We start from the raw sequence: 22,213 nt of genomic DNA, 5'->3' as shown, positions 1-22,213 counted from the left end.
TTTCTCCAAGGGGACGTGTGGATATTTTGGTTTTCGACAACTGAACAGGAAGACGCTGACACACGGCGCCGGACCTGTGGTTCTGGGGCCTCCACACAGAGAGGGAGGCCGAGGTCAAGAAGGCCTAGTTTATTACGGTACAGGTCGTGTCAAGGAGAGGGCAGGACGCCAGTGGCTCTCCAGGGGAAAAACCAGAGACCGTGTGTCCTGCTCGCTACATCACGGCTTGGCTGGAGGGAAGGGGCGTCTCCCCAGCCGACAGCTGAGGTTCTGGGTGACAAAGAAGATGGACACACACAGCCAAGTGGACACACGGACAGGAAGCGCAGCCCAGCCCAGTTTTGTTTCTTGGCTTCACAGTGAATGAAGCTCCGTGCCCCACCCCCACCCCCCAAGGAGGGGGTCAAACTCTCCCCCCAACCCCACTGTCAGCCAGGCCTGGGGCCACTGGGGCTACACAAAACACACCAGCATCTGACTCCAAATTTCAGAAACAAAGTTACGGAAATAACAAGAATCTTTATATATTCCTCCCATAAATGAAAAACTAACAAAAATCCAACATTTTGACGCTAGACTCAGGTGAAAGGTGGCACCTGACAGTAACATCAAGTTCTCCCTGGAATCATCTTCCTTGGCCGTCTGCTGCTGGGCTCCGCCACCCACACTTGTCCCTGAGGCCCCAGCCGACGGCAGGCGAGGGGACAGCTCTGCCGTGCCCGGCGGGCAGCCGGGTCTGCCGGGGTCCGAGGACAGCCTGCTCTTGCCAAAGGCAAGAGCAGCCCAAGGCCATGGCCCTCCCGGCCGGGAACCTCATGGGAAGCTTGCTGGGAAAGGTTTGGTCGAGTGGGAACCAAGAAGGCGCAGTCCGGGAAGCAGGTTCCCAGCTGTTCTGGGGGGCAGGGGTGGGGACACCCCGCCCCAGCAGTCACGATACACGAGCAGGACCCCTGGAGAAGCAGCCCACCCAGCTCCCCGTTCGTATGTGGGCTCCGCAGGTGTTGCTGGGGGAACCTCGTGCTCCCCAGAACCCGCAGCCGCCAATCCCCTGGGAAACAGCAGCCCAGGAACCAGACTCTCGAGAAAAAGCCCTCAGCGGAGCACGGATGGCGGTGAGGGGGCACGGACAGGGGCCTGGGACTCAGCGCTCGGCACACCCTGCCTGGCCCTGCTCCTGACCTCGGAGGGAGCAGGACCCTGAGCCCCCCAAGGTGGCACCAAGATGACAGCTCCAAGACGAGGCTGTGCCCGAGGGAGGAGGGGAGGGGCTCGCGGAAGCAGCTCCGCCCGCTGAGGCCGGAAGGGGCCAGCAGGCAGCGCGGAGCCACGAGCACCTAGACCAGGCGAGTGACGTGGCACTGGCTGGGTTCGTCCAGGTACAGGGTGCTGAAGACGTCGTTGAAGAAGCCCGGGTGGTACCTGCAGGCCCGCTCACAGTCCGGGTTGAAGTTCACCTCCAGGATCTGCGGCTGCATCACTCGTGTCCCTGACGGCACAAGAGCACGGGGCATGAGCTCCCCCCTGGCTCTGCCGTGGCTCGCTGCCCTTCCCCCTCGTGCTCTGTCCCGACCTGAAGGCCACCCCCTAACGGTGTGCCCCCGCCCCAGATCTCTGGTGGACCCGAGGCAGACATCTCAGATCTGTCTCTGTGGCCGGGCGGGGAAGGGCTGGATGATCGGCTTTGGGTGAAGCGGCGGGGGGGGGGGGTTTGGATTACGGGGCGGGGGCACCCCCTCACCATCTGGACGGTCGTCCCACTTGAGCATGAGGTCGATGGCATACACGGCCCGGGATGAGGGATAGTCGCAGAGGCCCAGGGGCGGCGGCTTGGCACACGCCACCTGGAACAGCTCCGTGAAGGCCTGGAAGATCTCAGCCTAGAGGACAGGGAGGCCGGGCTGGGGGCTGCACAGGTCTGAGGCCGGGACCCCCCCCACCCCCCCGAGCAGCTCCTTGTACGCCTCCCTGCCTCTACCTGAGCTACGGCCCCAAAGCCCACAATGCCTCCTCCTCCAGCCTCATGTCTGCACCCCTGGCTGCCACTGCCGTGTCTGACGACTGCTAAACTGCCTGGCTACTGCCCCCGAGTCCCCAGTCCCCTCTGCACAGAGGTGCACGCCTGCGGGGACCAACCTGGATCTCCGGCTGTGCCCGCCCCCTCAGGTCTGCCATTTCTGGGACCAGGTAGGGCCTACTGCCAGCGGGCGGTCCCAACCGTGCTCCGAGTCCCTCCAGAACACCCCGCGAGGCCCGGTGTGGGAGGAGCAGGACCATCCCCAGGCCAAGACCCCCACCCAGCCCACGCCCGCCCGCAAGGGAAGGCCTGGCCTCTGCAGCTCTGCCCAGGACTCACCTGGACGCTCTTCCAGGGAAATTCCGGGTACTGCTTCTCAAACTCAGGGATGAACTCATCGTAGTGCACCTGCGACAGACACGCGGCCCATCACGCTCTGCCTGGGGCTACCTCGGGGCAGGGAAGCCTGCCTTGCCTTCATATGTGGCTCTGGCACTCGCTGGGGCCACAGGTCAGCGCCAGCAGCCTACGAGCAGCCCCGCACCTGGGCACAGATGGGAGGCAGGAGCTGGAGTCTGAGCTCCGGATCTTACTCTGTGACTCAGGACAAGCAGATTTACTTGTCCGGCTCAGCGTCACCATCTGTGAAATGGGACAGTGCCCCTTGTCTGGCACGCTATCAGTGGGGCTACTGGGAGGCTGGACGGACACGGCACCACGTGGGTCTCAGAACAGTGCGCCAGAGGCAGAGGCTGGACCCAGGCCCGAGCTCGCTGCTCAGCACCGGCAACAAGCACCGCGCACAGCAAGGTCTCTCAAGCCAAGCCCTCATCCAAAACACACAGGCGCGAGCCTGCAGTGAGCTCGGGGGCCTTCCTCAAAGGATGAGCCAGGACAGGCTCCCTGCGGAAGCCTGATGCTCACATCCTGTTGGCGACACATCCCCCTACCCGGGAGCTTCCAGGAAAATACGACCCTTGGGGTGCTGGAGGGAGGCACTCCGTTCTCTCAGAGACAACTTCCAACCATGTCCCAGGGCCCTGCGGGTGGCGCAGTGTCCCAGGGACCTGCCTGCAACACAGCCCAGGATAGGCAGCAGCGGTGGGGCTGGGCGTGAGCAAGGGCACGGGCGCTCTGAGGCCGCCATCCACCCTCGAGGGCTGCTGAGACACGGGCACAGCGAGGTGTCCCCAGGAGTGTTCAGTGCAGCATATGTACTAATGGCGAAAACCCGAAATGACCTGAATGTCTACTAACAGGTGAATGACAAGAACATCCCAGGACAAGAACGCCCCCAGCCCCATTTAACAATAATGACAAATCTTGGGGCGCCTGGGGGGCTCAGTCCTTAAGCCTCTGCCTTCAGCTCGGGTCATGATCCCAGGGTCCTGGGATCGAGCCCCACATCAGGCTCTCTGCTTGGCAGGGAAGCCTGCTTCTCTCTCTCCCACTCCACTCCCTCGGCTTGTGTTCCCTCTCTCGCTGTGTCTCTAGCAAACTAAAAACAAAACAAAAAACAAAAAAACCAACTTTATAAAAAGAACAATGACGAATGTACACGTGATGCTCAGAGAAGAATAAAACCACAGAAAGGTTTGCTCAGCAGGACAGCATTCACGCAAAACCTTACATACACATACAGAATCGTCATCTGAAGAGTATTAGGATATACTCATGCTGAAAAGAATCGGAACACGCCTGGAACGGGTAATTCTCACATTCAGAGAGCGGCCGAGAGGGCTACCTACAGGCTTTGGGGTGAGTAGCCCGGGTGAGGGGGTGGGGAGGGTGAGCCCTACTTCCTGTTGACCTGAAACAACCACCAACCACTTCTGGGACGATGTGTGAGGCAGCCTTTCTCTCCTCCACCCAGAGCTGGCTCTGCCTCTGCCTGGGCTGAGCCTACCTATCCCAGGTGCACTGCTGGCCAGCCAGGGTCTGAGGCCCTCACCTCGGAAGGAGCTCTGCCCTGATGTCCCTTTGCCCAAAGTGCCCAGACAGCATGGGGGACAGCACGGATCCAGGATCCAGGCAGGGTCACGGTCCAGCAGCAGCCTGCCCCAGGGGCCATGTGACTTGCACCCCTGTGCCGCCCACCCTCACTGGTCCCCGTGCTCGGGGGGGTGCCGGATGGAAGGCAGTCTGTGCCTCCAGCTGAGACCTGCCCGGCTCAGACCTGCCACAGGACGTGGGGAGGCTCCTGCTTTGAGATTAACACGGGTACCAGAAGGCAGCTGGTCTGCACAGTCTGCCCAGAAGACAGGCTGAGGGGTGTGGGGTCTGGGTCTGGCCTCATCCAAGTGAACCCACCTGCTTCAGCACCACTTCCGGGTCATAGTTCATGACAGTGAAATGCTTCTCGTAGTCGTCCAGGTCATCGAGCGCGAAGGGCCTGCAGGAGGAGCGCACGGACACAGGAGGGTCCTGAGCACGGCCGCGTCCCAGCAGGGACGGTGCTCTGAGAGACCCCGCTGGACGCCTGGCCCCCCCATCGGAGTGAGGGGTGCCCCGCAGCCCCTCAGAGCTTGTCTGTGAAGACACCCGGACGGCCCATGAACGTCCTCGCGACCTGCTCCGCTTGGTGCCCATTTGACAGTGACAAGCGCCGTCCAGGTCCCCACCCGTGGCTGATACAGGCTGGGCGAGAACTCCCGCTGGAGGACAGATCTAGGCTCAGCTGGGCCACCCGCCAGGTGTGTGGCGGAGAAGGAGCTCCAGGACCGGCTTTCCGACCCCGCGATAAAGGGGGCCCCGTCGCCCACCCCCCCGCCAGCGTCCCAGCTACCGGTTGGAGAAGCGCAGCCAGAACACGTCATAGACAAACAGCCTCAGGGGCTTCACCGAGCGCAGAAGCACGACGTAGCGGACATCGAACTTGACCCGCCCCACGTCTTCTCGAAGGAACAACACTGGGCTTTCGATGTACTTGGACACGACCTAGAAGACACACGCAGGGCTGCGGGCAGCTCTCCCTTCACCTGGGCCTGGAGATACCCCAACCTCGCCCCACCGGCATCTGTCCTCACTGGCGACGGGCTCACGCCTGCGGGACATCCGAACACGGTCTCCACATCCTGGAGAAACCGGCACACACTCCTGCTCTGGCCCCAGGAGCCTGTGCCCTGCACCTGGCTCCTTCCTCTCGAACTTTTCAAACCCTGTCTAGGCTGCGGCAAGTTCTGAATCTTCACCTTCACTTTAGCTGAAGGAAAAGGTCCCGACAGTTTTCAGGTTTTGACAACCGCATGCGAGTTCTCCGCTGTAATCTCGACTCCTCGTCCGCTGCCTGGAATCCCGCTCAGCCGTCATCCCACCGGCACGCTTTCCTCGACCCATAGCCGTTCCCCTATCCCCCCCCACCCCGATACTGTCCCTGCTGGGATCCGTGTCACAACAGCACCCTAGTCTTGGGGCTCCCTGGCTTGGCTGCCTCCCTCCTGCTGGGCGGTCTCGAGTGGGGCAGCGAGTGAGGACTCTGAGGTCAGACACGCCTGGGACAGCTCTGGACAAGGGCTTCTCCCTCCCCACCCCCGCTGGCCAGGGCACTGGAAGGAGCAGGGTCTGGGCTTCAGAGACACCAGGAGCCGAGCCCCGGCCCCGCCTGAGTCCCCGCCGCCGCATGGCCTCACCTTGGGGCTGCTCTCCCGGTGCCGGACGATACTGTGCAGGCTCCTGGTGACGTGGGTGTCCAGGCTGCGGGCCAGATTCCAGGGCTTGCAGATCCAGTGGTTGTCCTGGCCCCTGAGAGCACATGGGTTTGGCTAGGCTGTGCCCTGCACCCACCTTCTGGGGACCACAGTCGCCTTTGGAGAAGGACACCCAGACCCTCCCAGGGAGCAGCAGGAGCTGTCACAGCGGGGCCGTCAGGGGCTGACCTCACGGAGCTGGGAAGAACTTGCTCCAGCCAAGACATGGAGATGTCCGTGGCCGTGGTCCCGGCCGTGCCCGGTGCCCACAGCCCTCAGTGCCGTGGCCAGCACGCAGCAGGTGCGAGCCGGGTGAGGGGAGGCTGGGGGGGTGGGGCTGCAGGAGTGACAGGGGCCCTCACCGCCTCTCCCGCTGCTGGAAGCAGCTCACAAACTGCGGCAGCTCGGTGCGCAGGTTGAAGGTGCGGGGCAGCCACGCCGGGCCCTCGGGGCCCCCAGCCCGGCGCGCGATGGAGGCCAAGCAGTCCTTCACCGTCAGCAGGTTCTCGCAGGGAAACTGGTTCAGCAGCACGTTGGGCCTCTCCTGGCTGAGCCTCCTGTGGGGCCGAGGCACACGCCCGCGGGTCAGGGGTGGCAGGGGCTCTGGGGGCATTCCCCAACCCCAGGCCTGGCAGGGGGGTGCTCACCTATAGTCCTTGAAGTGGGAGAAGTTGTAGAGGATGTCCGCGTCCGCCTCGCTCTGGGCAAAGGTGAAGCGCGGGTGCGTCAGGTGCCTGAGCACCTGCTGGATGTCTGTGTAGACCCTGCGGGCAGAGTTGGGCTGAGCCAGCCGTGCCATCCCCCGCCCCCCCCGCGCCCCGGGGACTTGGGTGCAGCCCAACCTGGGCTGGTGTGGAGGAGAAGGGGACGGACGGATGGGCTCGGGCCCTGAGGCCGGACAGGCAGTGCTGGCCCCACCCTCTCTGCTGGCCTGCAGGGTAGGGCGACGAGGATCCTTCTGACCCCAACGTCCCCGCCTCTAAGATGGGATCACAGCCCAACTCACTCTTGTCACTGGGGTGACACGGGATAACCCGAGTGTCTAACAGGTCCTGCCTCCCACATGGAACCAGGACGGACACAACCAGCCTCTCACTCACACACTGAGCACCGCTGGCCGAGAAGGCAGCTGGAGTCCAGGGGCCTGTGGGGGTGTGTGTAGCCAAGACGGGTGCCCCGGGCCAGGGCCTGTTCCACACCAGTCTTCACTGCTGCCAGCCCGGCCCGGCCCCGGCCCCCACTGGCCCCGGGGAGAGGTGAGGACAGAGCCCAGGAGCTCAGGGGGCGCGGCGCAGAGGCAGATGAAGGCAAGAGGGGGGCCCAGCCTGGGACAACAGTCCAGGGGAAGAGCTGAGGTGACTGCCAGGGGCAAGGCTGGCATGAAGCCCTTGATCTGTGGCTGGAGCCTGGGGCAGGATTGGGAGCAGGAGGCCAAGACTAAGTTGGCCTCAGTGGGGCCTGTGACCCTGAGGGTGGATGGACACTGGGTAGTGGGCCTGGGCACCCCTGGGCTGGCCTCAGGGAAGGGGCAGCAGGTTGGGCTGCCCATTTCTGGCTGGACCAGGCTTGGGTAGTAGCCAGAGGGAGGGACTCCCATGGAGGCAGAAGCCAGGCTGGGACCCGCCTCTGAGCCTGTGCCACATCCAGCGGGCGAGCACGGCACACCCACCTCTCACCAGTACTACGGGGTGTCTGCTTCCACCTGGCGTCCAGCCTGCCTGGCGTCGCCTCACCTGCCAGCCCACACCTGCTGGCGCCTGCAAACCGCCCCTCGCGGCAGCCTGGCCGCCTCCGCTAGGCGCCCCACGCCTTCACGGTCGGCTCAGGCTCCCTGACTCCTGGGGCAGGCCTGGCTGTCTTCACCCCAGGACCAGAAGGTGACCAGCCTGTCACCTTCACAGCATTCTCTCTGTGATCCTGGACTCTGCCCTGGGCTCCTGCCACTGCTGCCGTGCCACCGGGACACGGCAGGCTTTCGGAGCGCCTCCCTGTGCCAGGCGCGGCTCTCGGAGCCAGTGGGGGGGCTTGGGGGGCTTGGGGAGGCTCATCAGGAGCTGAGGGGGGCTACGCACTTGAAGACGTGGTCGCAGGGATAGGCCACCGGGCTGATGGCGAGCGGCAGCTTCTCCTTGTTCTCCTCCAAAATGGCCTAGAAAGCAAGCACTGAAGGTAGAAACAGACCTCCAAGACAGGAGCGTGGGAACACATGCCACCCCCCCAACCTGGCGTATCAGGGGGCACCCCGGACCAGAGGTACAGCATTCCGACAGGCCCAGCAGCAGCCAGAGCCCTCGGACCACCCTCGCCCCGGGACTCTGGGGCTCAAGGCCCCTCAGGTGCCAAGCGACCCATTTGTGTCAAAGAAAAACGGAAACAAAACGGAAACACTGTTCGCTCGCTCCATGGCGGGCAGCTGGGAAGGCGTAAAGCCTGCCTGGCGGGGGGGCGGGGCGCGGGGCGCGGGTAGGGGAGTGCCAGAGTGCGGTTCCAACATACGCCACGTGATGGTTTAAAACACACCCAGACTGCGACTCCGGGAGGCGGGAGGAACTCATCTCCCGTGGGTGTGGGTGGGGCCGAAGGGGCTGCTCCCTCGGGCGCAGAGACAGGGAACAGAGACGCTATGCGGGGAAGGCCCCGCAGCCCTCTCTCAGCTCCTGGGCTCTATGACAAGCCCGGCCACACTCGGAGAGGGGCTCTGAGGCCAAATCCCCCCCTCCTGTCCACAGAAAGCATGGGGCATGACAAACGCGTGCTGTGTACCCCACGATCCTGAACTCATACCAGCGGCCCCCAAGCCCAGAGCACAGGCCCAAGCTAGATGTCAGATGGGGACAAGCAACCAGGATGCTCCGGCAACTCGAGTTTAGCCTCCGGCGGGACGCCCAGGGCTGGCCCCGCCCCACCCCGCCTGCTGGAGCCACCCAAGATCAGGAAGCCTCCGGCCCTAAGCCACTCTGAAGGCTTCCGCCTCAGCACGCACCCATTCACTAAATACCTAGAGGTACCACGACTCTACGGGGCTCTGAAACACGCCAGGGACTCAAGACAAGCGACCACACAGCTTCCTGCGCGGACAGTCCAACCACTACGGCTTACATGAATTCCCGGGAAAGGTGCCAGGAGGTCCCACCACAACGGCCCAGCCTCTCCCCAACCACAGCCCCACAGACCGGCTGACACCCCACGGTGCTTCCCATTCTCGCTCGAGCTAACCAGGCTGCTCCTCTGATCTAACACCCGCCGAGGCCCTCAGTGAATGTGTGATGTGCCCGCGTGGGCAGGCAGATTTCACAGTGGGGCAAGGCTTGTAGCCTCTGCCCACGGGCCGTCCCGTCACAGGCCCCCTGGGGTTGTACCCCAGCTCTCCTATGAGCTGTGTGACCTTTGGCAGGTTACTTAACCTTTCTATGCCTGTTTCTTCATCCTCAGTAAAGACTGACAAACAGGACCTCATGCCCTTACGCCGCAAGGACTAGAGTCACACACGCCCATGGGTGCCAACTGCAGGCTCGCTCATGGCCGGGTTCCAAACTGCAGGCAGCCAACGGGAGGCGGTGGCAGGAGACCAGAAGGCAGGGGAGGGTGTTCCCTGTCCAGCCCTGCCTGGTCTCTTAGTGGCCATGTTCCTAGACGCTCCACTTCCTCCCTGGCCCGGGGCCTCCCGAACCCTGACGCCCTGATTTGCCCCAGAGGCTGCCACAGATGAAAAGTGCCACTGGTGCAGGGAACCACAGCACCAATGATGGTGGGACTCGCTGGGGGCCTACTGTGTGCCAGAGAAGTCGCCGTGTGATGCTTGAACAGAGTCTTCATATCCCCGGGGAGGAAGAAACAGTACGGAGTTGGGATTTGTAACCAAGCCTTGCAGCCCACACCGTGCCCCCCCCACCCCAGTCCTGGCAAGGAGTCCCCGAAAACAAAGAGAGCAGCACTGACTACCAGCACCCAGTTCGGACCCTCGGACAGCATGGTCCCTGGCATCTGGGCTGGACAGCCGCAGGAGGCCCCGGCTCACTGCCTGAGCTCGGAGACCCTGGTCTCTCGAATGTTCACAAACGCTTCACTCCCTCACAGGGCAGCCAGCTGGCGCCCGGTAGCATTTGGTGGCCAAAGAACGTTCCAGAAGCCACCAGGCCCCGAGGTCAGGGGCAGACGGTCACACCTGGTAGTGCTCGGCGGGCGGCTCGGGCGTGGAGGAGCTCAAGTCCAGCAGGTCGGCGGGGACCCAGGGCAGCAGCATGCACTTCCGGATCAGAGGGTCGGTCTCCCCGTAGGCAAAGTCCCGGGTCACCTCCTCTGCATCGAGACACGTGGCCCATCAGGGGGCAGCGGGAAAGCAGGGCCTGGGCCCGTCCTTTGGGGTGGGCGGGTGTGGCACTTACCGCCTGTGTCTAAGTCCCGCAGGGGCCACAGCAGCGTGTAAGCCACCTGCTGGGGCATGTAGAAGAAGGGCGCAGTGGCAAAGCTGGGCGTGTCGGAGTGCTGGATGCGCGAGCCGAACTCGTCCATGATGTACCACACCGGCACCTTCTCCTCGGCCGTCTGCAGGCAGAGCACACACAGAAACCGGGTCCACTGGTCCAGTCACTGCCCCTTCTCTCAGGCACCCTACCACCAGCCCATGCCCCCAACTCCCGGATCCTGGAGCGCCTACCAGGCACCCAAGCCCCTTAACTGGGCTGGACGTTACACAGTACAAGGGCCTGGACGAAGACACACAGCCTACCGGCTACACGGGTGTGTGTGGCAGGGAGAGGGCGAGGGGCACTTCCTGGAGGTGGTGACGTCTGAGACCATGAGAAACATTAAAAATGGTGAGGGGCTAGAGCATGAGGCTGGGTCAGGGGAGGCTGGCAGCAGAGATGGTGATGGACACCGAGGACGTGTGCTTAAGGGACAGGACTCTTTGGATGTGAGCAAACCCTGAGGGCTTTCAGGGGATGACAGAACCCGACGGCACTGGGCCACAGGAACCAAGTCATGAGGCCCACATCTAGAGGTCTGAGGTTGTGTCCTGTGAGCTCCAGGGCTCTGAGAACCGGGTGGCCCGAGGCTGAGTAACAGGGCCATGAGGCAGCCCTGGGGAAGAAGGGGGGCCCTGGAAGGAGAGTCTGCTCACTTCTGGGGCAGAGGCCCCTGGCGCTGGGTCCTGGCTCCCCTGGGCTGTCCCTGCTCACCCCGTGTGCCAGCTGGTAGGTCTGGTTGAACCGCCACATCTCCTCCAGCACCAGGTCCTCGGCCTCGGCGCTGGGCAGCTCGCCGTGGAACCCGATGCCCATCAGGTTGGCCATGCGGAGCAGCAGCCCGGGCACCTGCCGCAGCTGCTGGCGCGCGTGCTCCACGCGGCACGTCCAGGCGTGGTCGATGAGGAAGATGCTGTGGGCACAGCCGAGGGCAGGGGTGAGGGCCGGCGGGGGTGGGTCTGCCTGGGTGACGAGGGGGAGCAGAGGGGGAAGGCCTGCAGCTGTGGCCTGGCGAGCTTCCACACCCTCTACCAGTTTCTGCAAAAACCAACGGGGTCCATACCTCCTGTCTGGGGGCCAGTGTGAGACTCAGAAGAGACAAAACACACAACCTGCTGCCTGGACCAAGTCCCTGTGTTCTCGCTGATCGTTACCATCGACTGCTGTCGCGGTGAGTGCCTCCAGCTGCATTTGCCACCTCAGCTGTGGGCACTCAGGACAAACAAATGCCGCACACAACGGGAAGCCAGTGGCAGGGAGGCATGCAAAGGGGCTCTGGCTCCGGCGGGCACAGCAAGCCCCCACGCATTTGGACCTCTGTGGCCCACATGCCCAGTCCCCCTGAAAGAGCCCAGGGGTGGGGCCACCGCAGAGGACCAGCCAGGCATTCCCACGGCAGGCCCAGGGCCACACCTGCCCTCCTACCCCTCAGGGTAGGGCTCCTGGACACTCTCCAGAGCCCTGCCGGAACGGGAAGCTCTGGCACCCAGGGGTGTGGTCTGCCTGCCGAGAAAAGCGACCCTCACCTCCCTTCCCCTGGGGGACAGCAAACATTCCAGCTCTTGGGCTGGGGGGCAGAATCAGCAGCACTTGTTCCACTGGGCTTCTAGGACTGTACGTCTGTCTGCACGCGCAAAGCAAGCGCTTGTGCTCAGTGGTTCTGACCACGGGAAGCTGCGCTTCAAGGTGGGACGATGCTCGGGAGTACTGTGCCGTACACAGCAGGAGCCGGGAGAGGATGAAGCTGGGGTGTGGCCATCAGGGGAGACTCCGAGCTCTGCAGGCAGAAAGGCCCGGGAGCGGGGAGGGCTGTGGAGTGGGAGGAGCTGAGACCAAAGGCAGGACTCCGCTCGCGTCCCCTCTGGTGCCCGCCTGGCAGAGGCATGCGCTCAAGGGTGTGGAGGGGCAGCGAGGTCCCGGAGGTGGCTGCGGGGCCTGGAGCAGGTGCACTGAGCTGAATGTGACCGGTGAGCCTGCAAGTTTCTGAGTCAGACAGCCCGCTGGTGGAGGGGACCGGCTGCTGCTGTTCCCTGAGTGACCACTCCCGCCCCTCACAGGCTGCTCTGCGGACGAGGCTGGCCAGACTCTTCCCTGAAGAGCTATGGACACAGGGGCCTGGGGACCCTGAGAGGCCGGCAAGTGTCCTCTCCAAGGGTCCAACAAAGTCTGACAGACGAGCCTGCAGGCCTGCCGTGGCTGGAGGCAGGAATCCCAGGGTCCAGTCTTAGCTGTGCCCCATGTACACCGAGGCCCAGGGCCACGCCAGGCCTGCTCTGGGCCCTGGTGTCCTCCCGAGGAATCAAGGAGACCACACTGCTCACAGCCTGGACATAAAGCCCTGGGAGAACCTGTTACAATCCCTGAGTAGCCCTGAGACTGGGATTCAGCAGGCCCGGGGGAAGGTCCTCCGAACAGTCCGGGCTGAGTGAGGCTGCCTGGCGTCCCACACGCCGGCTCTCGGCCGGCTGTGACTTTGGGCAGGTCCTTCCCGTCTCACTGGCAAAATCGGCACACATCACCCCCCGACTGTGGGACCCTCCTGGTGGGGGAGAGGTGCTGGGGAGGCTGCGCTCGGGTCTGTCTGAAACATGACTCACACGGGAACGTCAGCAGCTGTCGGGGCCAACCCGACCACGGGGCCCGGCTGGAACCTCGGGTGGCCACGAGCACCCGGGAAACGGCAAACACGAGGGCCGCCATGGCTGCTTCTCTCCAGAGGAGCCCGCACTGAGGACCACGACACAGACCACAGACCACGGACCACGGGCCTGCTGCTCCTACCTGTCGGGGTCGGCTGCCTGGAGCCCGTTCTCGCTGGTCACGATGACCTTGTAGCAGAGCTCGCCGCCAGGGTTGGGCTGCTTCTTCCGTGCTTCCCGGGCCTCTTCGCCCTCACTCTCCTCCTCCACTTCCTGCACTTGCATTATCCCGAACATCTCCCCGGCATCGAAAACCTGCGGCCATGAGCAGGGGTGTTGGCGGGCTCCCCAGGCCAGAACCCTGGGAACCTCTGTGCCTCGCAGAGCGCCACACCCTGGCCTCAAGGACCAATCCAACTCCTCAGGGACGCAGGACCTGTTTATTAACCAACCACCCATCGTCTGGGTGGGGAAACTGAGGCTCCTGGAGATCAGCCAGAACTGCGACCTAACCAGGGTCACCAGCTCCTGTCCCGGGTGTGCTCAGAAGCGGGCTGCAGGCACGCGTGGCCAGACCAGAGGTGAGTCTAAGAGCTGGGATCTTGGTGGGGCTGGGGACCTCACTCCAGTCCTCCAGCAAGACAGCAGAGGTGCCCCAGAAGGAAAACAGGTGGCTGAGAACCTCCCACAGCCAGGGCGCCGGCCCTGCCGAGAAGCGGTTCAGGCCTGTACAGCGTGTGCTCTGGGCTGGTCTCCTGAGATGCTGGGTCAGAAAGATAAGGACCTTGGTCCTTGAGTTTCCTTGCCAACCACACGCACATGAAGCCAGCCGGCCTGCCTCCCTCAGCCACACTCCTGCACTGTGTGTCTGCCGCCACTTGGCAAGGGGCCTCAGGACAGATGCTGGAGCCAAGGCCGTGGGGCCTTGAACAAGTCACTGAACCACACCGTGCCTCCGTCTCCCCATCCATACGATGGCAACAGCAGCACTGACTTCCCAGGGTTGTGGGAAGGATGAAATGATGAACAGACATCCAAGGCTTGGAGGAAACTAAGCTCGGCCCCTGCCCTGTGAGCACGCCACCACCCTTCTGCTGCTGACAGCAGCCCCTCCCGGGGGAAGCAGCGCCCTCGGCCTTCCAGGAGAGCTGAGTGTTCCATCAACAAACAGTGCACGGACAGTCCCTGGCACAAGCAGGGACTCAGCAAAAGCCAGTTCCCCGAAACCCACTTCTCAGGACCCTGACGGAAGCAAGCTTCACGCAGATGCAAACCAGCTCCCTACTCAGGCACACACCGCTTCTCTGTGCCGGGCTCCAGCCTGTGAGGCCGAACCACTCACCATCTTGCCCAGGGAGCCGGCCGCCGGTGCGGAGCAAGGTGGAAGGCGCAGGTCCCCGGTGCTGGGGCCTGACGGGAGCTGAGTGGCACAGCAGGGCAAGATCTGAACATGTGGCTGGCGGCAGTGGCGCAAGGACCCGCAAGGACCCCAGGCCGGGGTACAGACACTGAGGGCAGGGAAGGCTGTGGAACCGGTGGAGCACGCCAGGGCCCTCCGAAGACAAGGGGAGCTACCTCAAGCCAGGATCCCTGCGCAGTCAGAAGCGGGGGTGGGGGGCTGGGGTGCAACATCCCTCCAGGACAGAGCTGCTGAGAGGACCAGAATTCACTCTGGGTTTCAGTCTAGAACCCAAATCCCCAGTCCTCGTACCCAAATCATATGGGAGGGAGGGGGCACACAGTGAGGTAGCCTAAGGCCCTGGGGACAGAGGGGCTGCCTCCTCCCTACCCGCGCTGTGAAATGACGGGTACCACGCACGATCCCTCCACGGAGGAAAAGCCCCTAAGAGGTATCGAAGGGGAATGGCTTTAGCTGGGAAGTTCCTGCTGGGAGAGTTGGAACTGATCTTAAAACACTCCCCATCCTTTCCAACTGATTTGAGGCAAGGTACCAGGGTCACTGGCCTTGCGGGGAGGTGGAGGTACCCCATTCCTGTTGGCAGGTGCCCTCCCCCACACCTGGGCCCAGAGGAGAGTGGCAGGTTTCACCGAGAACAATGGATGCAGGTTTTGGGTCTAGTAAAGTGATGACTCACAGCTCTGCCCATAACCCCTCACGGCAAGGGAGGGTCATGGAAAAGTACTGGCTGCCCCCTCTTAGTGCTACAGCAGCCAAGCCAGAGGGGACGCTGCCCTCTGGTGACTGCCCTCCATGTGCTGGTGCCGGCTGATGCCCGTCTCAGGCCTCCCCAACCGGTCCCCTCTAAAACTATGAGAACTGGGGCTCTATTCCACCACTGGGCTTTCCAGAAGGAGACTCTAGCTCAGATGGACCAGTGTTGCCCAATGAGATTTTACTGCCCAGAGGCTGGCTAGGCCCCGGGGTGGGGGGCTCCCACATCGTGTGCCTTTCACCCAGAATGAGGACCTTCTTCTCATCCTAACAAACTGGAGGAGGTTCCCAGCATATGCCTGGGACCAGAGCCAAGGGCTCAGGAAACACTGGTGGAGTGGAGGGTGAGCCATACAGGAAGGAGGTTCCCAAGAGGCAGGGACCTACTGTGTGTCACTGACACTGTCTTTTTTTATTACCTCTTCCTGGCTCTGGGGCTCCGCTTCACCACCTGTCCCAGTCTGTCTAGGTGCCCAAGGCAGCCCCCCACCCGAAAAGAGCCTTGTTCCAGCTAAGAAGGCCTCCCTAACGGTCCTGTGTATGCGCTCTGACTTCAGCAGCTGGGCAAATGTAACCCTAACCCCGGAGGCCCAGCTAGAGAAGGCAGGTGGGCAGAAGGGAGCCAGTCCCCACAAAAGAGCAGAGAACCTAGAAACATGGGAACCTTTTTCTTTAGATTTCCGTCTCCCACAATCTGTTTTCTTTCGTCTGCAAAAATGAGGGTGACCGGGGATCCAATCAAATGATGAGACAAGAAATAATTCTGTGACCCGAACAGTTAAAGCCACACAAACTCTCGGGGCATCTACTCTCCCTGGAGGTGGCAGTGGCTGAAGGCGCGGGACAGGTTCCCAGCTCAGACAGGCTTTGGGAAACTCACTTCCTCTTCCTGTGACTCCGTTTTTTCAACCGCATAATGGGGATGACAAAGCTGCGGGACGCAGGCGTGCGGAGAACTCAGGGTAGGTCCCAACGCACCAGGGGAGTCGCGCACACAGCCCGGCCAGCCCCAGACACTGGCAGAACCGGGGCCACAGGTGCTGGGCCCTTGCTGCCACTCTTAGGCCCCAAAGTCTAGAGGCTCCTAAACCGCCGAGGAGGCGACGTCTAAGTCGGTCACCAGGGCACTGGCGCTCTTCACAGCCACCCCCCGCGTTTCTCCCGCCGCGTCCCAACACCGACACGCCCCCAGCGCGTCGCACCCCGGCCGAGGCTTCTGCCGCCCGGCAAGGCGCGCGCTCCCCTCCCGCCCCGGACACCCTCCCAGCCCCGTGCGCACCAGTCGTCCCGGGGGCCGCCGGCCGCCCCGCAGCGCCCCTGGCCCGGCCTCCCCGCGCCGCGCCCCCGCGGCTCTCGGCCAGCGGCCCGCCCGCAGCCACGCCCTTCCCGGGAGAGGGGTCCAGCGCCGCCCGCGCCCCGGCTCCCCCGGCCCCGCTCTGCGCCCCGGTCCTCCCGGCCGGCGCCTCGCCCGCCCGCGCCCGCACCTCGTGCTCCAGCTTGTGCAGGAGGCGGCCCCAGTACCGCTCGGGGACCCCGGACGCGCGCAGCGCCGGGCCGTGCAGCGCCGCGAACTCGGCCCGGGCCCGCGCGTCCTCCTCCGCAGTCCGGTCCGGGTCGCGGCGCTCCCCGTTCTCTGGGTTCTGCGACCCCGCGTCGGCGTCCATGGCGGCAGCGCCCGCGCCGAGTCCCACTCCGCCGCGGACCGCGGGCCCGGGGCCCTCCGACTCGGCCCGCCCGCGCGCGCCCCGCCCTCCTCCCGAGCTCCCCGCGGTCCCCGCCCACCGCCCGCCCGGCGCCGGCTCGCGCGGGCCGCCGGGAGCCAAGCTCCGGGAGCCGAACCCGGAGCCCGGAGGCCCGGCCGGCCGAGCGGCGCGTGCGCGATGCGTGAACGCGCGGGCCTGCGCGGGGGGTGCGCGGGGGGTGCGCGGGCGTGCGGCGCGTGGGGAGCTTGGCGCTGCGGGCCTGTGCGCACGCGCGCCGGCTGGGGGCGGTGTTTCCTCCCTCGCGCCCCGCGGCGGCCCCGGGGGATGCCGGGAGCCAGGTTGTGCGGCGTCCACGCGGTCGGAAACGGAAGAGTCCACGCACAGTCCGGAAAAGGGACCGGAGTCCGGCCTGGAAGCTGGGCTGTTCCGGGCGTGGACTCGCCTTTGACACCTCGCAGACCCCGGGGTGGGAGGGGATCCCGGAGGCTTCTGGAGCATCCGCCGGGTTTAGGCTGCGGAGTCGTGGCCCTCCGTACTTTCCGTGCGTTTGGATCCAGCGCGTGTTTGTTCAGTGAAGCCCGCGCCGGTTCCTGGCCGGGGAGGTGTTGCGGAGGCATTTCGAAGTGCAGTGAGCAGAATTTCAAAACCAGGCTTCGGACGTTCTGTTTTTCCAAGGGGTCCCGCGTTTCACTGTTGTGTTTGCAACTTTGCAACCTTTGCTAAAAAGCGCGAAGGCTGATTTTTTTTTTTTTTTTTTTTTTTTGTGCTTTCGTTTCTGAATACTTTGATTAAAAGTTTTAAGTTGTGTTTGGATTAAATGCAGTGGTTCCGGGGACTTGTTCAATCCTGCCGGGACACGTCACGTTGGTGTGCAGAGGTTCACACTTCCAAAGCACACTTGGTGAGGGCACAGGGAAGACGTTCCTCCGGCGCTCAAGGACTTTTGTGTATCTGCCACCAGCTTTGTCACGGACATTTTGTACTTCAGTTACTCTAATTATGAAAAAATGTGAATTTTGACAACGATTTCTAATTCAACTGCTGTAATTTACAGCTTGTTTGGATGAAATTATTAACCACATCCAGTTCCAAGTACACTTCTGGTCTGTGGGGTTTTAAAAAATGCCTTTGGTGACACCTTGGTGCCTTTGTGCTGTGCCCATTGAACGTTTTTTTTTTTTTTTTTTTTAAAGATTTTATTTATTTGTCAGAGAGAGAGAGGGGGAGAGAGCGAGCAAGCACAGGCAGACAGAACGGCAGGCAGAGGCAGAGGGAGAAGCAGGCTCCCCACTGAGCAAGGAGCCCGATGTGGGACTCGATCCCAGGACGCTGGGATCATGACCTGAGCCGAAGGCAGCTGCTTAACCAACTGAGCCACCCAGGCGTCCCGAACGTTTTTTTTTTTTGGTCTTATTTATTTATTTATTTGACAGAGAGAGATCACAAGTAGGCAGAGAGGCAGGCAGAGGGGAGGGGGGAAGCAGGCTCCTCGCCGATCAGAAAGCCCGATGCCGGGCTGGGCTCGATCCCAGGACCCTGGGATCATGACCTGAGCAGAAGGCAGAGGCTTTAAAACCCATTGAGCCACCCAGGTGCCCCTGAGTAGCATTTTTAAAAAATGATTTTATTTATTTGACAGAGAGGCAGAGATAGAGCACAAGCAGGTGGTGGGGCAGAGGCAGAGCCAGAAGCCGCCTCCATGCTGAGCAGGGAGCCCAATGTGGGGCTCTATCCCAGGACTCCAGGACCATGACCTGAGCGGAAGGCAGACACAACCAACTGGGCCACCCAGGCACCCCTAGCTGCTTAGCATTCACAAAAAGGTTGTGTGATGTGATGTGGGCCAGGAGGGAATGGTCAAGAATTCTTCAGATGTTTTCAGGGCAAGAGGGTGTTTTCATTAAAGCACAGGGCAGGACCCATGGGCAGGAAGAGCTGTACTGGGGTCCTGAGGAGCGATGAATTATATACTTTTAAGTTGGGAAGGGAGTAGAGGTAAAGGAATTTCCAAATGGGTATTCATGTATTTCTAAGACTTAAAGGATTGTGAAGATCTGGCGGTTGTCCAGCTAAAGTTGCTTTTTGCCTCTAGCAAAACATTAAGATGGTAGCGAACTCCTTGAGAATGTCAAACTCTGCTGTCTCAGGTATTTATCAGGGGCTGCAAATTATTAGGAAGTTGGGGCGCCTGGGTGGTTCAGTGGGTTAAGCCTCTGCCTTCGGCTCAGGTCATGATCTCAGGGTCGTGGGATCGAACCCTGCTTCCGGCTCTCTGCTCAGCCGGGAGCCTGCTTCTCCCTTTCCCTCTGCTCCTCCCTTTCCCTCTGCTCCTCCCCTTGATCATGCTCTGTCTCTCAAATAAGTAAAATCTTTAAAATACTTTAGAAAAACGAGTGACATGAGTGTAGAACAAGTCATATGCTGTAAATGAAGTCATGACTTTAGGAGTGGCAGGTCAGCCCACTTCTGGACACTCTTTGAAAATAATCACTGACTCGTGAAAATAGATGGGATGCTTCGGAGTCAGAATTGCGTCGTCTGGTGAGGCTTGTGGCTAGTGACGTCTCTTCGGCCCCCACAGTGGAAGCTAAAAGCCAACAAATATCTTGTGGAGGTCTCAGTTTCATAATTGGCTTTGAGAAATGGAGATTCAGAACCGATTTTTAAATGAAACATGGACGCCATTTCTGTGAGTGAACTGCTCCTGAAAAGATGTACTGCCCAATCGGAACAAAATACAAATAAAAAACTTCTACCATACACGGGCCAATCTGCTGCCGCAAAATGTTCAGACTCTTCTGCACACCCCGGGGCAGGACCACTCAGCCTCTGTTTCCCCCGCCCGTCTCATGCGTGCGCAACTACCCTGTAATTTTCCCCGAAGCCTCCTGCACCTTGCTGCCTACAGGATAGCGCACAAACGAGGGGGCAGATGGACAACGGGGACAGCTCCCAGTGAAGACTGAGTACATACGGTATTTTAACTCTAAGAATGATCCATTTCGCTGACCTGATCATCATGAGTAACAACTGTATGGTATTATTTATCATGCATTACAGTCTGGTGCCTATGTAGATAGCGTGTGTCATACATTATTATATTATGAGCAGCTCTACGTTGTACGGGCTGAAAACCCACTTGTTCTCTTTGATACCTCCATCTCCGCCCCCTCCCCTCCCCTAGGCTGCAGTTTATCTACTCCAAGGACAGTTAACTCCAACTGGGACTGGCTTAAGGATAAAGGGTATTTATTGACTCACACCGTACTATGCACTGAATGTTTGTATCTCTATAGATTCATATGTTAAAGTCGTAACCCCCCCCCCCCCCCCCCCCCCCCCCGTGTGACGGTATTTAAGGGCCTGGGAGGAGGTGATAAATGTTAAATGAGGTCAAACGGGTGGGGTCATTATCTGACAGGGCTGATGTCCTTACAGGAAAGGGAAACTATCTGCCAAGTGAGGACACAGTGAGAAGCCAGGAAGCCAAACAGGCTGGCCCCTTGATATTGGACTTCCTAGCCTCCAGAAAACGAATTTCTATAGTTTACGCTACATGGTGTCATTTTGTCATGGCAGCCAGAACCATGCAACACATAGGCATTCGTGTGGGCTTCAGGTCTGGCTTGATCGAGGGGCACACAGGCATCACAAGGATCCAGTTTTTCCGTCTACTCTCTCAGCTCTGCTCTTCTGTGCACGGCCTTTCCTCTCTGATAGGCTGCCCCCTTGGAGCCATAAAGCAGCTGCATCAGCCCTGGCCCGTCTCCTGCCAGAGGTCACTCCTGCTGGGAAGGGGAGCTCGAGGGTCTGTGTTTCTCTTGCATGATTGTTGAGTCCTATGAACATCGCTGACCCATCCCCCCGACAGGGCAGGCCCGTTTCGCATTCTCTTCATCAAATGCAAACCCAGCAGTATCAGGTCCCTACTTGAAATCGTGTGTTTCCCCAGTGCCTGGAAGTAAAAGCCCAGCCCTTAGTGGGGCCTCAAAGGCCCTGCTGACCTCTCCAGCCTCCTCTTAGCACGTCCTCCCTGTGTTTGACTCCTGCCGCTCTGGCCATCTCCAGCACTTGCAGGGGGACACACAGCCTCCGCCTCGGGGGTTGTGCTTCTCCTGCCTGGTGGCCCTTGCCCTCCGGTCCCCTCCTTGATTCCAACTCCTTTCTGGGGTCTCAGCTGAAGGGGTGTCCCCTTAAAGAGCCATTAACTGTGCATTCTGGTTGACATTAATTTCTGTCTCTGCTTCCCTCACCCCCAGGGGAAAAAAAAGGACAGATAAATAGGAAAAAAGGAACTTCTATCTGGAAAATCACGAGCCTAGGGTGAACTTTGGCCCCTGAAAGCTCCTCCTGGGGAGGGCTGTGCTGGGAGCACACCCAGGAGCCTAAGCGCCCCTTTACCTGCTGCTCAACTGAAGAGGCAGCGGTCATCTTCTGTCGCGGCTGGCGCGACAAATTGACCAGGAAACGTGAGGGTAAGAGGATGGTGAGAAGAAATTAAGAGACAAGGAGATGGGAACAGGAGAAGCAGTGAGGATGATGTCCAACAGTACCGATTTTATTCCACATCTTACAAGCATTTATAAGGCAGACCACAACAGAAGGAGTAATACATCAGTCCCTAGTCAGATGACCACAAGTTTCTATAACAAGTTTACATGAACTACAAGCAAACCTCCTGATGCCAGGTAGTCTTGGCTAATGCCATTAGCAAGACAGTCAACCAGGGAGTGGGGTATGGAGGTACAGGACCAACAAGGACCAACTAAGAATTCATGACCCTGACCACATTGTTCCCTTCTGGAGGGAGAGGGTGTGGGAAGTCACGACGGTGAGCGCACGACACATAGGACAGACCCTTTCTCAGCGTTACTTGACTTTCTTGTCCTTGACTCCTTATCAAGGTGTCCGGACTTTGAAGGAGACACAAGTCAGGGCCTGGTTTGATCCAGGACTCCCACCATGCCGTAGCCTCCAGCATCTCCCCCTTCTTTTTTAAATAAAGCAAGCATATGAATTTGTGCCTGAGTACGCAGCCGTTGTTGTCCTGTACGAAACAGGGAACCCCCCATCCTACGATCAATAGAGCCAAGACAGTGAATATAATGATAAAAATCCAAAAGGAATATTTCATTGTGTTTCCAGGATTAAACCCGTGCAACCCATCCAAAATCCGAGATACTAGAGTAGCAGGATTTTGTACGTCTAGTTGTGAGGGCCCTGTATTAGCAATTTCCTTTTGCAACTCTGCAAGATCTAGACTTACGTGACTATGAAACCATATTCCCTGCAAATGTTGTTTAACAGCATCCCAAGAATAGTTCAAGGCTTTCAAGGGAGTGACACAAATATGTTGAAATCCTCTATGACATACTAAAGACATTGGAGTTCTTAACACCGATAATTGCCCCCCCCCCCCAAATTCTGCTTCTTCCACTCCTTCCAACCGGCTTAAAATTTTTGGGTCTATATGCTCCTGAGTAGCCGACGCGTGAGAGAGACTTTGGGCTAAAGAACTCACATGTGTGGCAG

General features: G+C 60.6%; 1 protein-coding gene across 2 annotated transcripts; it reads right to left on the bottom strand.

Moving 5' to 3' along the window:
* Nucleotides 1-114: 114 nt before the first annotated feature.
* On the bottom strand, nt 115-17,124 carry TTLL12 (tubulin tyrosine ligase like 12). Of its 2 annotated transcripts, XM_032346022.1 has the most exons (15): nt 16,463-17,124; nt 12,948-13,120; nt 10,881-11,079; nt 10,086-10,245; nt 9,866-9,999; nt 7,773-7,849; nt 6,801-7,025; nt 6,348-6,464; nt 6,063-6,257; nt 5,644-5,755; nt 4,800-4,951; nt 4,325-4,406; nt 2,354-2,422; nt 1,739-1,877; nt 115-1,486 (listed from the first exon to the last, which is right to left on the bottom strand). In XM_032346022.1, exons 1-15 carry the CDS (start codon nt 16,640-16,642, stop codon nt 1,335-1,337), a joined length of 2,166 nt encoding a protein of 721 aa, XP_032201913.1. In that variant the 5' UTR covers nt 16,643-17,124; the 3' UTR covers nt 115-1,334. The 2 variants fall into 2 exon arrangements, with proteins under 2 accessions (XP_032201913.1, XP_032201914.1); XM_032346023.1 differs by lacking the exon at nt 6,801-7,025.
* Nucleotides 17,125-22,213: the final 5,089 nt, after the last annotated feature.

The sequence above is a fragment of the Mustela erminea genome, chromosome 6, assembly GCF_009829155.1.
Source record: "Mustela erminea isolate mMusErm1 chromosome 6, mMusErm1.Pri, whole genome shotgun sequence".
Taxonomy (NCBI): domain Eukaryota; kingdom Metazoa; phylum Chordata; class Mammalia; order Carnivora; family Mustelidae; genus Mustela; species Mustela erminea.
The sequence above is the reverse complement of the archived record's forward strand: the minus strand, read 5'-3'. Positions and strand labels throughout refer to the sequence as shown.

What these genes read in the sequence shown, in the direction of transcription:
- TTLL12 (XM_032346022.1), bottom strand. Translation starts at nt 16,642, where the DNA reads ATGGACGCCGACGCGGGGTCGCAGAACCCAGAGAACGGGGAGCGCCGC. An exon ending in TGCACAAGCTGGAGCACGAG is followed by an intron (nt 13,121 to 16,462) that starts GTGCGGGCGCGG and finishes TCATGGCCGCAG; the next exon opens with GTTTTCGATGCCGGGGAGAT. An exon ending in TGGCTGCGCTTCTCCAACCG is followed by an intron (nt 4,407 to 4,799) that starts GTAGCTGGGACG and finishes CTCCTCCTGCAG; the next exon opens with GCCCTTCGCGCTCGATGACC.